This window comes from Mchenga conophoros, linkage group LG18 (genome assembly GCF_057382185.1).
Source record: "Mchenga conophoros isolate Kocher_MC1m ecotype Shallow Benthic linkage group LG18, M_conophoros_male_GT1.1, whole genome shotgun sequence".
Classification (NCBI taxonomy): Eukaryota; Metazoa; Chordata; class Actinopteri; order Cichliformes; family Cichlidae; genus Mchenga; species Mchenga conophoros.
The window spans coordinates 31,841,797-31,856,269 of NC_140543.1; the positions used below are offsets into that span (position 1 = coordinate 31,841,797).

Sequence of the window (14,473 nt, forward strand, 5' to 3'; positions counted from 1 at the left end):
AGGTGGGGCTTCTATGCTCAGCCAGGGTGGGGCTTCTATGCTCAGCCAGAGCTAGGCTATTCACACTCTGACAAGGAGTAAACACAGGACCAGTTTAATCAATTCCAATACCGTCAACCTATGAAGGCAGCTTATGTAGGCGACAACATGATTTTTTAGATAAATCATCATCAATTTGCAAATTCTAAACACATTTTAATGAGCACTGTGATTTCCACAATATTTAGCTAACACAACAAAACATAACTTTCAGCTTTTGGTGTACTTTATAACTGGGTTTTTGTACAGAACACTTAGAGTTTGTTTGCAGTCTTATGAGTTTGTGGCTCATAGGGGTTACTTTTTCAAACACTGACCTAGAATTTTGTCCATACTTAATATGAACATCACTGAACAGCATGTACATGGAAGACAATCACAAAAAGCACAATTCCCTACTACAGCGAAAGTGCCTTTTCGTGAGTCCAACTCACAACCCTGAAATGGATAAGCGGAAGTGAACGGATGGGTGTATATTTGATGACATTCTAATGGCCATGTGTTTATGAAAGACACAAAGAGTTAGGAATGATACAATAGTTTAACTTGTTTGTATAATTTTTCATATACGATATGACGTATTTTTATATAAATATTAAAATATAATTTGAAAAAAGTCTCTATATTTCTAATAGTTTTTGTTACAATAAGCAGGATCCGTTTTCAGATATTCTGGTTAAACTAAATACCTTGTAGTATATTTCGAGACATTAATAGTAAGAAAATTGTTTGACATCGGTTTTAATGGGAACCTTATTAAACGTGAACATACCGTGAGGTTTACTGGTAAAGCAAAAACAGTTGTGACATGATAAACCGCTCGGGACCTTTGCAGTGCCCAGTTAGGCTACTTTGATTGGCTGGCAAGCTGCAGTAAGCTGTGTGTAATGTTAAGTGTTCAACCTGGAGCCTTTCTGCTCTCTCTCTCTCCCCTCTCCCTCCCCGCCCATCTGTCCCACTCCCACTTCAGGCTCAGGCTCGAGCGCAGTTAGTCCAGTTCTGATTGGGGCCGGTGTTGAGGTCCGTCGGTGCCATTCAGCTCACCGGGGACACGTCACACTGACCCGAGTTAAAGCAACCTTTTTTAAAAAATTATTATTATTATTTTAGCTTTTAATTCGTTTCTTTTACAACAATTATTTTAATACGAGTCTTCATAAAAAAAATAACAAGTACACGAGATCTTTCTTTCTTTTTTAAGTTTGAGTACTTTTTTTTTCAAGCTAAACCGTTTTATGGACTCGTTTTTACCCGGACAATAAGCCTACTTTCTAGTGAAGTAATTTACTGCACCGTTTGATGCGTGGGTGTTTATTCATTCGTACTTGCTCCGCAATTTTTGGCTACAACTACCTGATAAAGACTAGTTTGTATACAGAGTCCTTCTTATCCTTAGCTGCTGTGCAGAAATGTGGCGCGGACTTTCACTGCTGATTTTCTGCTGTGCTGTAAGAAGCCTGGCGGTGGACGGAAGCATTCGGGAGAAGATGCTGCTAGCTGAAACCGACGAGCTGAGGCCGATTAAAGATGCCAACTCCACAAGCAAAGCAGAGGGTAGTCACCAGTTCCCGGAGAAAGCCACTCAGGGGAGAGTTCCACAGTTCCAACCCACTGTCGAGCCTCTGGAGGACGAGCTGGAAAACCAAGAGAATATAATAAGCCAGGTTTGTGAACTATAATGTGCGCCTTTTTATGATTAATTGTATTCTATGTTAAACTACACTGACAAAGAAGTTTATGTATATTCACATACTGCGAATGAGTTGGGAGAACAGAAATTCCTAGTTTTAATAATTAAGGCAGTTATCAAATTTAAAACGTTTTAAAAGTTAAAAGCACAAGATGATGTGCTGTTTGACCTATTTTTACATTTGACTGAACTGAAGTAAAGTTCTGCAAAGCCATGCTCTTTTATGCAAATTATAAAAACTAAAACTTCAATCCATGACCTGTGACCTGCTTAATTCTTCTTCCAGGAGACTTCAACTGAGTAACAGCAGTTAGTACCTCAGCAAAACTTTCCATCTACCTCACCAAGGGAAAACCACATGAGATCCCACAGCACTTGTGCTGTTAGGACTTACTTTGCTTTAAACAGTGAACCCTGAACCTCTCGTTTTCCATCTTGAGTTGGATTTCAGGGGTTGTTTCTGACACAGCGATTCCAAAAGTTTAACTATACGGGAAATTTCCTTTTACCTCATACTGTCATGGTAAATCAAGCCCAGAGCTGTGTGTGTGTGTGTGTGTGTGTGTGTGTGTGTGTGTGTGTGTGTGTGTGTGTGTGTGTGTGTGAGTGTACACTATGGTAAAAGTTTGCATCCCCCTGGTGGTTGGTTATGTAATATCCTCAAACTGTAAGTGGTCCAAACCAAAGAGGGCCTGTTTGTAAATGCCTATAGCTGTCTTCATTCCACACAGCTCACCACTGTTGCAGCTGCATATCGTCAGACATTTCAACTCTTTTTCTGATTTTAGTTCCTGCATTTCTGCTAAATAAATTATAATATAAGTATAGTATAATATACTATTAATTTTACATTCACTATTTATTCAGGTTTCCTGCTATCTGGCCTATATTGTGGAAAAAATATACTGAGAAAGACAACTTTCTGCCTCTGTTTCAGTTGCTGGGAGATTACGACAAAGTAAAAACAGTGTCTTCAGGGTCCGACTGTGTGTGTCGCTGTGTTGTTCGACCAATTAAGCGATCCGACTGCAGCCATGTCCATGAAAGTGACCTAAAATCACCATCTCGGGATTTTTACACTGTAGAGACAATTACCAAAGGAACAGACTGCAAGAAGTGTGTGTGCATGGCTCCACCTTCCGCTGTCAATCCCTGCGAGGGAGAGTACAGGTTTAAAAAACTACAGGAAGCGAGCAAAGATGACATCAAGGTAGAAACATATACATGTGTTCTGGTTACTGATGATACACTGTTAAGTTAGTTTTGAGCAGGAAGATGTTTAACTAATAATAATTAAAAAAAAAACAATTTCTTGATTTTGTTTAGCTGGCAACTATCATTGACTTGTTGGAAGTCTCTCTGTATGGAATGGACTTGTTAAAGCTCCATTCTGTTACCACCAAGCTACTGACCAGGGTGGACAACATAGAGAAGGTGAGTACATGTTGTCCAAAAATCACCTATTAAAAATCAAAACTGATAGTTTGTATACAGTACATACTCTTACGTAGAGCATGTATATATTTTTAATGCAGAAGCTTTGCAAAGGTAGACAGACCTGCTAACACAAACAAATAGTAAAACTAAACACTTTTGCTTCTTCATATCCTCTGTCAGCTTGCTCTTTGACTGTGCTTGGATGTTAAACTGTGCCATATCATATACTTTAGGGCAATACTAGTATACCAGTTATGTGCTCTAAACTCTTGACATTGTTGCAACTTCCCTTTACTTAAAATTCCCAAGGAAAACACGTTGGCTACTATTGCGTTTACATTTGACTGTGTCACTACTATTGTACTATAATGCTGCAAGTAGCTCACTGGAAAAGAAGGATGGCAAATGCCCGTCACTCACTTACACTTGTAAAGTTTGTTGTCTGTGAGCCGCAAAAATCAACAAAATGTATTCATTTTTTTTTTAAATATCAGAAATATGATTGTTGGACATTTCCTTGAAATATGATACCCCTACATGGATGGCTGTACTGCAATACTGGAATAGCTTATTTTTACAATTAATTGAAAAAATATATATAGTTGGTATTGTCTTTAAGCCATAGAAGTTTTACTATTAAAGAAATATTTCTGTGATTTTGTTTAGGGTCAGAGGCAGGGTACACAGGACTGAACCAGAGAGACAGATAACATTCATACTCACACTCTCTCCACTTTTAAGATTAGGCTTAAAACTTTCCTTTTTGATATGCATATAGTTAGGGCTGGATTAGGTGACCCTGAATCCTCCTTTAGTTATGCTGCAATAGGTGTAGGCTGCTGGTGGATTCCCATGATGCATTAAGTATTTCTTCTTCAGTCACCTTTCTCACTCACTATGTTTTAATAGACCTCTCCGCACTGAATCATACCTGTTATTAATCACTGGCCCTCTTCCACAGCATGCTTTTTATCCTGTCTTCCTTCTCTCACCCCAACCAGTGGCAGCAGATGGCCCCGCCCCTCCATGAGCCTGGTTCTGCCGGAGGTTTCTTCCTGTTAAAAGGGAGTTTTTCCTTCCCACTGTCGCTAAAGTGCTTGCTCATATGGGGTCCTATGATTGTTGGGTTTTTCTCTGTATTTATTATTGTAGGGTCTACCTTACAATAATAGATTGTAAGATAGTCGTCTTGATTGTAAGATAGTCGTCTTGACTGTTGTGATTTGGCGCTGTATAAATAAAATTGAATTGAATATCCAGACTTCTAAAAATATATATTTGTATATTCACAGAGTCCAGACTAAGTGCAAAGTGATGTCACCTGAAATAGTTGGTTGACCCTGCATGTGTCTTTTTCTGAACTCAAGGCATTCACACAAAATTTGACTGAAAGAATGAGAGAGAAAGAACGTGTAAAGGAAAGAGCGAGGGAAAAGGATAAAGAAAAAAAGATCCAGCCGAAAAAAAAGAAACTGAATGATGAGCGCTCAAGAGTTAAAAGTGGAGCAGCTCCCTACGCCCACAAGCAGGTAAAAACCTTGTGAAAATCTGCATCTTAACAGATCACAAGTCAAGACAAACTCTTGTCTGATTTTATGCTGTGCACTCTTCTAGAAGATTGCTATCATGCATAGATAGTCCCTCTTCATTATAAACGAGACTGAATTTTCTCTTACAGAAGAATTATGACAGCCAGCTGAAGACAAACCACCAGCAAGATGGTGTGGAGGAACAGAACCCAATCAGGAATCAGACAGAAACACGAAAGCCGATCAAAGAGAAGACAGAGCCAAAGCAGCAAATGAAAGACAAAAACACTGTTGTCATCAGGGGTGTGACCTTTTACAAGGCAGAGGAAGAGAGCTACAAGGAGGATAAGAAAGGCAAAGCACAGAACAGTAAGTCTATTGCATTGATCTGTAAAATCAATGCTTTCAAGTTATGTGCTAAAGGCTTTTTTAATTTAATCAAAGGTAAAATTTATTTTAAAAATTACAGAGAAAGGCCCTTTCTTCTTTTATCTTGTCTTGTAGCTTCTGTAACCACAAAATCATCAGTGGATTTGCAGGTGTCTGAGCAGCTGCCACCTAACAGGCCTTCAAAAACTACCATAAAGCCAGACCTCAAAGACATACCTTTGACCAGATCTTCACCATCCCATCCACCAACAGCTCCCCCATCTACCAGCCAACAAACCATAACTGCAACCCAACCAGTTCGCTCCTCCACAACAACTCCAAACCCAACGGCAACTACCCAAAAATCCTTAACTACCAGAACTGCTATTCACCCCACTGCGCCTGTCAGCCAGTATACCACTTCACCCTCAGACACCAATATCACTCCACCTATTGGTGCAGCTCCCACCTCAGCGCCTCATTCAAGAACCAAAAGCCGCCTCAGCTGGACAGAGAGCCCCGCTGACCAACCAGTGGTTACCAAAAAGCCAGGTAGAGTAAGACTAATGAACCTATTCATTTCCATATGAAGCTAATAATGTTGATTATTTCATAAAAATGAAATGGTAACCTCCAGGGCTCCAGTGGCCACTTGAGGGAGATCTCACAAAATCCTGTGTTAAAATGCCTTCAGTTTCAGCTTCCCAGCCTGATAAAAAAAATGTGGTCTTGGTCTCTATCAATAGTTTCCCTTTTCAACATAACTGTTTAGTCTTATAGATATTAGACAGACAAAATAATTACTAGAAAGGTGTAATTATAGCATTTTGGCTGATCGGCGTATTGTAATACCTCATCTGGTAGTAGGTGTATCCTCACTGACACCTAATGTGTATTTTTACAGGAGTGTGTAAGGACACAGTAGCCAGCATCTCTGAACCGGTCCAGAAAAATACTTATGGCCTTAGTGATGGAGCCTGGATGAGAGATGCTCGTGGTCATGGGAATGTCATCTACCTCACTAGTGGTCACTATGGCAACAACCTACTGGAGTTCCGAGACATGGACACCTTCAAATTAGGTACAGAGGTTTGTGTTTGTGAAAAAAATTATCTTCTAATCTCAAACAGTGTCAGGTACCCTAATTAATCTCATAAAAGTTCTATCAATGTTTTAGCAATCAGAACAGATTCCACTGACAAATGCATTTCATATTTGAACGACAGAACAAACAGTGACATGAAGATCCGTAAAAGTAAAAAACCAGAAAAACAGGAAACAATATTTCACACACAATGGATGTGTTAGAAAAATATTCATGGATTAGAATCAGGTCCTTCAAGCTGAACACGAGTATGGTAAAATGCTATACACTTGTGAAATTCATTTTAGCACCTGTGTTTCAATATTACCAGGTCTAGGAGTTAAAGTTTAGATACTTAACAATCAAATGATCTTTATATTTAATCCTCTAAATCTTGGTTGCCAATTTCATTTTAAATGAGGTTTCATAAAGTACGTAAAAATAGTTTAAATTAATGGTTATTTGTGTAGTGCCAGTAGATAACAACAGTTGTTCCAAGTGCTTCATATTGTAAGGAAAGGCCCATGTAATAGACACTATTAGAGAGAACCCTGATGAGCATACGGCTCATTATGAGCTAGTATTTGGTGACGGTGGGAAGGAAGAACACCATTTTAACAAGAAGGGGCCTCCAGCAGAACCAGGCTCAGGAAAGGGCATTCATCTACCATAGCTGTCCCTTTGCAGTGATGTAAAACTGCCTTCGCCTTTGCATCTGGATGAAAAGTTAGCCTGAACATCATTTTGATGCACGAGCATGTAATATTTGTCTTCTCCTGGATATTGCAGGGATTTTCTGCCTTAGAAAATAAGGCTTCTCAATTTGGGGAAATTTTACAATGACAATTACTTAGCTCAATATCCTAATGACGATTACTTAATCACAAGGCTTTGACAAAAATCATATTTGTTGTTCTTCATTGGATGCTTGAAACCAAGATGTTTCTAAAAAGCTGAAATAGTTTTAAAAAATTTCTTGACAAAGACAAAGATCATCCACAGCCTGGAAACAAGTTTGTTTTTTAAAGGGTGTGGAGGCGGGTCTTTTAATTATAAGACAGTACAAATGAGAGGATAATTGTGAAACCAAATATGAAATATAAAATACAGTCTGATTTATTGCATAACATTATAAACAAAAATAATCTAGTCTCAACATTAGTGTTATTAGAAAACAAAATAAATTTTTAACCATTTGAAATACTGTTATTAATTAAGGTAAAAATCGTTGCAATGTTTATTAACCCAATTTCCCTCGGGATGAATAAAGTATGATCAATCAATCAATCAATCAATCAATCAATCAATCAATCAATCAATCAGTTGCAGTAAAATATTTTCTCTACATGATGGACATATCTTAGTTTGATGATCATTAAGGTTGTGCATATCTATTTTCTGTGTGTCCTTCCTGTTCAGGTCAGACAAGTAATTCATACAAGCTACCTTACAGTTTCACTGGAACAGGCCATGTTGTGTTTAATGGAGCTTTCTACTATAATCGAGCCTTCAGCAGGGACGTTATCAGATATGACCTGAGGCACAGATATGTGGCTGCGTGGACCACACTGCACGATGCTTTACTGGAGGAGCAAATTCACAAGACACAGACTGAAGTAAGACTCATTACTTTCATTTTTAAATAACGGCCCAAGAAGTACTCCATAATGATTTAAACAAGAACATTTAGAAGTCTTTCAAGCATCATTAAAATTATGTGTGGGAACATTATAAATTACTAAACTGATCACTTTTGTGGTTTGTTTCTGTCAAGAGATGTATTCTAAGACACTTCTTCAGCTGAGAATCAGAGAGGAGAAACACACAGTTTTACTTGCAGCAAGGGCAGTCACAGAGCACCCGCACGGGAGTGAGGGCTCAGGCACTCGCGCTCTGCCACTGCCCTGGTCTTTATTTATATACATCAGTGGGTGTATGTTCCATACATTGGAATGTGGATGTGTATATGTTGGAATGTGGATGTTTATATGTGTGTGTGCGATTTTAGTGTGAAAATGACCATTAACAACAAGTCTCTGTTTTGTATAGTGTATCTGTTTCCAAAACAACAATGTCCACTAAGGTTAATTAGGATATTTTATTGATACACCAAATTAAAACAAGAAAGGGCAAAAATGAGACATCCAAAATTATTAGCCCCATGGCCATTAATAGTCATATACTGTACCCTTTCTGAGCCACAACTGACAACAATTTCTTAGAGTAGGTCATTACTAGGTTTGCACAGGTCTTCTGAGGGATTTTGGCCCATTCCTCCATTGCAAATTGTTCTAGCTCATCCAAATTGAATGGTTTCCAAGCATGGACATTCACTTGGAGCACTTGCCACAGATTCTCAATAGGATTGAGGTCTGTGCTCTGTGCGGGCCACTCCAGGATCTTGGTTTTGGTACCCTTGAGGAACTGTTGGACTAATGTTGATGTATGCTTTGGGTCATTGCCTTGTTGGAAGACCCAGCGACAACCTAAGCCTAGACTATGAGCGGATTTCTGCATTTTCTCTTTCAAAATGTCAACATAATTTATTTTTTCATGATGCCATGCAACCAAACAAGGCTCCCTGTGCCTGAAAACAGCCTCACAGCAGGATGTTCCCAACTGTGTTCCTGGGGTTGAAGGCCTGTGCCTTTCTTTGCCAAACATAAGCAACAACTATGTGCTGAAACAGTTCCAGTTTAGTCTCATCAGATCAAAGCACTTCCAAAACTGATCTTTACCTTACAAATGTTCATTGGCAAACCTCAGTCGGACTGTGATGTGCAGCTCTTTGAGTAAAAGTGTTCTTCTGGGATGATGCCCCTGAAGTTCACCATGATAAATAGCCGTCACAACTGTGTTCTTTGAAACATCAACTCCAGAAGAAGCCAGGTCAGTAACAATCGTCTTGGCAGGTGTTCCTTGCTGACATCTGTGTCTATTTTCGTCTCCAGGGTTCTTGAAATCTTGAACTTACGGCCACGGCCAGGTTTGTTTCTTACAGAATTTGTCTCCTTGGACTTGGCAATGATGCAACATACAGCAGTTCTAGACACTGTGAATTGCTTGGAAATGGCATGTAGCTTTCCCCCTTATCATGAGCCTCTACTATCTTTTTTTCTGAGCTCCAGAATTATTTCCTTTATCTTTGGCATGGCCAGTAACAGTAGTTCTTCTCATGCCCTGTTCCTTGAACCCTTTTTATGCCAATTGAATGTTGTTAGGAAGCCAGTTGACTGCACAGATGTGGTTTCAAAGCTGACTGGTTAATTACTCTAGGTGTTTTGAAAGCAAACATTCACATGGGGCTAATATTTTTGACCTCCCCATTTTTTATTATATTTGATATGAAGCAAACCTAAAAAGGTATTTTATATTACAAAATGTACCGAAAGCTACTAAATCGCACTGGTGAATGTTTGAATGTATCAAGTTTCATCAATGCTGCAAACGTTGGGCAAAAGTTTAGCAAAATGTTCCAAAATTCCTGGGGGGCTAATAATTTTGGCCTCAACTGTAGTTAGAAAGAAAAGTCAGCCAGTCAGGCTCTCTTTAAACTCTTTAAAATCTCTTTAAAGATTCTCCAAATCTGTTTTTGATCTCCACCAGCAAGGACTACCTTAATCTACCTTAATCTGCTGTCTGGAGAGCTAAGAACAGTATGTAAACAGCTGCCTGCTGCAGATGAATAACTGCAGTGGGAATGAATAGATCAGTAAAATTCTAGGTTCTAAAACCAAAACAACAACCTGAAAGATTGCAGTCTAAAATTATTTTAAGATGCAAAAGTCATACAAACTTGAGCTTGTGTATTTTGCAGGTTGAGTTTGCGGTAGATGAGTCCGGCCTGTGGCTGCTTTACCCTGCTTTGGACACAGAGGGCTTCCACCAGGAAGTTATCCTGCTAATCCACCTCCACCCTCGAGACCTTCAGCCAATACAGACCTTTCGCACAGGTCTCAGAAGAGGTCGTTACGGTAACAGCTTCTTGGTATGTGGTGTGCTTTATGCAGTGGATAGTATGGAGCGTCGCTATGCAAACGTGACCTACGCATTTGACACTCACACGCTTACGCACACAGTGCCAAGCCTGGCGTTCACAAACATGCATGCACATAACTCCCAGCTGGCTTATTGTCCACTGGACAAGAAACTGTACTCATGGGATAATGGTCATCAGATGATGTATGATGTCATTTTTGCTTATTTAGAATAATGGGCAGATGGTTAGATGAATATTTGGCAATTTAGTTTGTCCAGTGAGTCAAAACAAAGCCGAGGATGGAAGAAATATGAAAACTGAACAGATATTCCGTCTGTGTTTTGTTTCGAAAAGACTGTGGATAAATTAAACACTGTGTGGTCACTGGGTTGCTGCTCTGATGTGCACGCACTTAAGTCAGTAACTGTCGGACACAGCACTTGCAGACAAGAAAAGCAGAATTGTATTGTATCTTGGGTGACATGAAGAAGAAGATACTTTTTCCTGGCAGCAGTGTTTCAAACAATCCATACTAGTTCAATTGTTTTCTTGTTTCACTGTCATGAACTGTAACATTTAACATACTAATTAGGGCTTGTAGATTCTGAGATGTAGCTCTTTGGTTGCAATTTCTCTGAGCACTGTATGATCTGACCTTAGGGGGAATTGCTGGGATGTTAACTTCTGGGACAATTGGCAAATGTCTTGAATATTTTCCACATCAATAATCTTTCTCACCGTAGAGTGACTTCATTTTGTTTGGAAATGGTCTTATAACCTTTTCTGGGCAAAATGATTTATCAGAAGCAACAATTGTTTTGGTTATAGTGGATGTGGAAACAGTAAGGGACTGTAAGTTGGGCAGAGGTTTATATTTACTCATAATGACCATGAATGTTATGGTAATTTGGGGCTTTTCAAGATGTCTTTGAACTGCTCTTTTTACAGAGTGGAATGATTGTACAACATACATCTTTAATGACTTAAAAGAGAAAAAAAACAAGAAATAGGTCAACAAGTTTAAATTTATTTTGAACTTTCTTTAATCTACACAGAGTCAAAATTACACAAATCAGCCTCAAATACAGCAAATACAGCTTTTCAAATTCTTTGCTTAATGAAAGCAGATTTGCATATGATATGCCCCATGTAACCAGTATAACCAGTGATTTTTTTTTCAGATTTTGTATTGAAGTAATTGCCTGTTATTTTCTTTGTGATAAAATTTTTATTGTTTGTCCTTTTAATGTATTTCCCATTGTTGATAGAAGTGGTAAAATAATTTTTAACTTGTCTGGGTATTTTTTTTTTTACAACCAAAATAGGACAAGGGCAAGAATTTTGACTGCTTAACTAGGAGTTTGTACATTTATAATAAAACGATTCAAACGTTTTTCAGTGTCATTGACTCACTTTTCTCCTTCTCTGTGTGCCTCTGTATCCTGTTGTGGGCATTATTTGTGAGGTATGATTAAATTTTCCTGGAAGCAGCAGAGCCACTGGAAGGAACACAGGATGGAAAATAAACCCTGGGCCAGATGCTGTTGAACTTCAAACTGGAAATGCTCGGGACACACATCAGACCTGCTACATGTTAGAGAAACACACATGGGTACAAACAGGGTGATGCACTGCTCACTGCCGCTGTTCTTCCAATCTGGTTCATTTCAGCCAGCTCTTTATCTCTGCTCTACAGTCTTACCAGCTGAAAAAGTATGTGTGTGCACAGCAAAGTTGTAACAAGAAAGAAATGAAATTTAGAAAAAAAAATTGTTTGAAAAACGTTAAAGATAAGTGAATGACATTAAGTCCAAGCTGATTTCAAATGCATAAATTCTGAGCAGGAATATTCCACTAAAACTCAGTGGAACATCAGTGGAGATGACATCAAAAGTTATATAACCATCATGTTGATGTGGTGGTGGAGTGTGTGTGGTAAGTGACCACTGAGCAGGATGCAGAAGAAAGACGCCCATACACATACACTACAGACTTGCCAAACTGAGTGAATGCGTTAGTGTGTGTGTGTTCTGTACCACTTTGAATGACTTGTTCTAAACGCCTGAAAGCAAGGAGACCACACAAATAGACACACACTCACAGTAGAAGTCATATGCTAAGGATGCTCTCTTCTGACAGAGTAGTCTTTAAACATGCAATGCATAATGTCTAGTTTAAAGATAACAGTGGTATCTAGATACACATTCTAAAATACCACTGAGCTAAAACTTTAAACAAAGAAACAAAAGAACGATAGAGAAGGGCTCTCATGGAGAGCAAAATCTTTGGGTTGCAATTACACTCACTTAAAGGTTATTTATATTTATACCAAAGAAAACAAAAAAGAGACTACCAAAATAGGACTTGGTTAAGAAAGAAAAAAAGAAGGAAAAGCAAAAGAAAAAAAGTTGGAAGCGAATGAGAGGTTAAAAGTTTAGAGATTATTTTAAGGGTGAAAGAATGGATAAGATGATAAAATTGAAGAAAGCAGTCCTACGTATTTTTTTAATATGTGCATATTCTGATCAAAGATTCTTCGTAGTGTTACTGGAGGCCAAGTTAATGCTACTCAAAGTTAACATCTGGTTAGATACTGTATTTCTAAGACTGTTAGTGTGGAGTACAAAAACTACAACTTTATCTGAATTTAAAAGCAGAAAATTTGAGGTAATTTATGTCTTTAAGACATTGCTGCATTTCGTGCGTGTTATCAGGCTTCATGGACAGATAAATTTGGGTATCAGATGCATAGCAGTGAAACTGTATCCTATTCCTTCTAATGATACTGCCTAAAGGAAGCATGTATAACAGAAACAAAACTGGTCCTAGTTAGGAAACCATTGTAATTCCACAATTAACCTTAGTGTGTTAAGAGTACTCTCCATTTACATGAACAAATTAGAGTCTATTAGACAGATATGATTCAAACCACTGCAGTGAGGTGCCTTTAATACTGACAGCATGCTCTAATCACGTTGACATATTATGGTCGACAGTATCGAACGCTGCACTGAGGTCTAGCAGGACAAGCACAGAGATGAGTCCACTGTCAGAGGCCATAAGAAGATCAATTGTAACCTTCACTAAAGCTGTTTCTGTGCTGTGATGAGCTCTGAAACCTGACAGAAGCTCTTCAAATAAACCATTCCTCTGCAGATGATCTGCTAGCTGTCTGAAAACTACTCTTTCAAGAATTTTTGATGTGAAAGGAAGGTTGGAGATTGGCCTATAATTAGCTAAGACCACTGTGTAAAGGTAATGGCTTTTTAAGTAATGGTTTTTATTACTGCCAGTTTGAAGGCCTATGTTACCTATTTGATTAATAGAGATAGGTTGACCCTATTTAAGATTGGAACATTAATTAATTCTTTGAGCAGTCTTGTAGGAATGGGGTGTAACACGTTGATGGTTTGGAGGAAGTAATTACTGAAGTTAACTCAGGAAGATCAATTGTAGAAAAAAAAGTGTAAATAAATATCAATGGTATTAAAGCAGCTGTACACAGTGTTACGTCTGTGAGATGGTTATGGGTAATTTTTTCATGAACTCATTATTAGTTAAGGTTAAAGGTTGGTTCAACAGAGCTCAAACCTTTTGTCATCCTGGCTACAGTGCTGAAGAGAAACCTATGGTTGTTCTTTTTCTGTGTTCTTCCATCACTAATAAATAATATTACTCCATTACATAATCCATACGACACCTCCCCCCCCAGTTGTGGAGTTGTGGATGTGGATATGTGGCCATGCCCCACAGCTTATATGCTTGCGGCACAGGGAGGAGAGGGGCGGCGTCTAATAACCAACTGGCAAAATAAAACAAAATAAAAACAAAACAACAAACACAGAAACAGCAGACATTATGATACAGACTTATAATTTGCACCGATGTTTTTCCTCGGTGCGCCTGCTCGCTGCTGAAGTCAAAAAAAACTTTATTGTCATCTCCGCTACAGTCCAGTATATAGAGAGACACAGTGTTGGGGAGTAACGGAATACGTGTACCGCCGTTACGTATTTAAAATACAAAATATGAGTAACTGTATTCCGTTACATGTACCGTTTAAAAAGGTGGTATTTAGAATACAGTGTGGAGGTAAACACAGACGACACGAGAGCTCTCGATTAACACTGCTGGTTTATTACTCATCACCACACAACTGAATACTTTTCCCTCCAAAACACAGCAACAACACTTCCTGAGAACTGGGTGTGAGTGGAGCCCTCCAGTGGTCCGCCACACATAACCGGTGGAAACGTTCGCACATCCCGTTGGCCTGCGGGTGGTACGCAGTGGTCCGGTGGACCTTGACCCCCAGGCCGTCAGCCATGGCAGACCAAAGCTCGGAA

At 38.9% G+C, this 14,473-nt stretch overlaps 1 protein-coding gene across 1 annotated transcript; it reads left to right on the forward strand.

The window, feature by feature from the left end:
- Positions 1-1,055: 1,055 nt before the first annotated feature.
- olfml2bb (olfactomedin-like 2Bb) lies at positions 1,056-11,520 on the forward strand. The gene is made up of 9 exons (XM_085255288.1): positions 1,056-1,703; positions 2,667-2,939; positions 3,056-3,163; positions 4,534-4,695; positions 4,845-5,064; positions 5,200-5,616; positions 5,969-6,145; positions 7,568-7,764; positions 9,966-11,520. Exons 1-9 carry the CDS (start codon positions 1,449-1,451, stop codon positions 10,359-10,361), a joined length of 2,205 nt encoding a protein of 734 aa, XP_085111414.1. The 5' UTR covers positions 1,056-1,448; the 3' UTR covers positions 10,362-11,520.
- Positions 11,521-14,473: the final 2,953 nt, after the last annotated feature.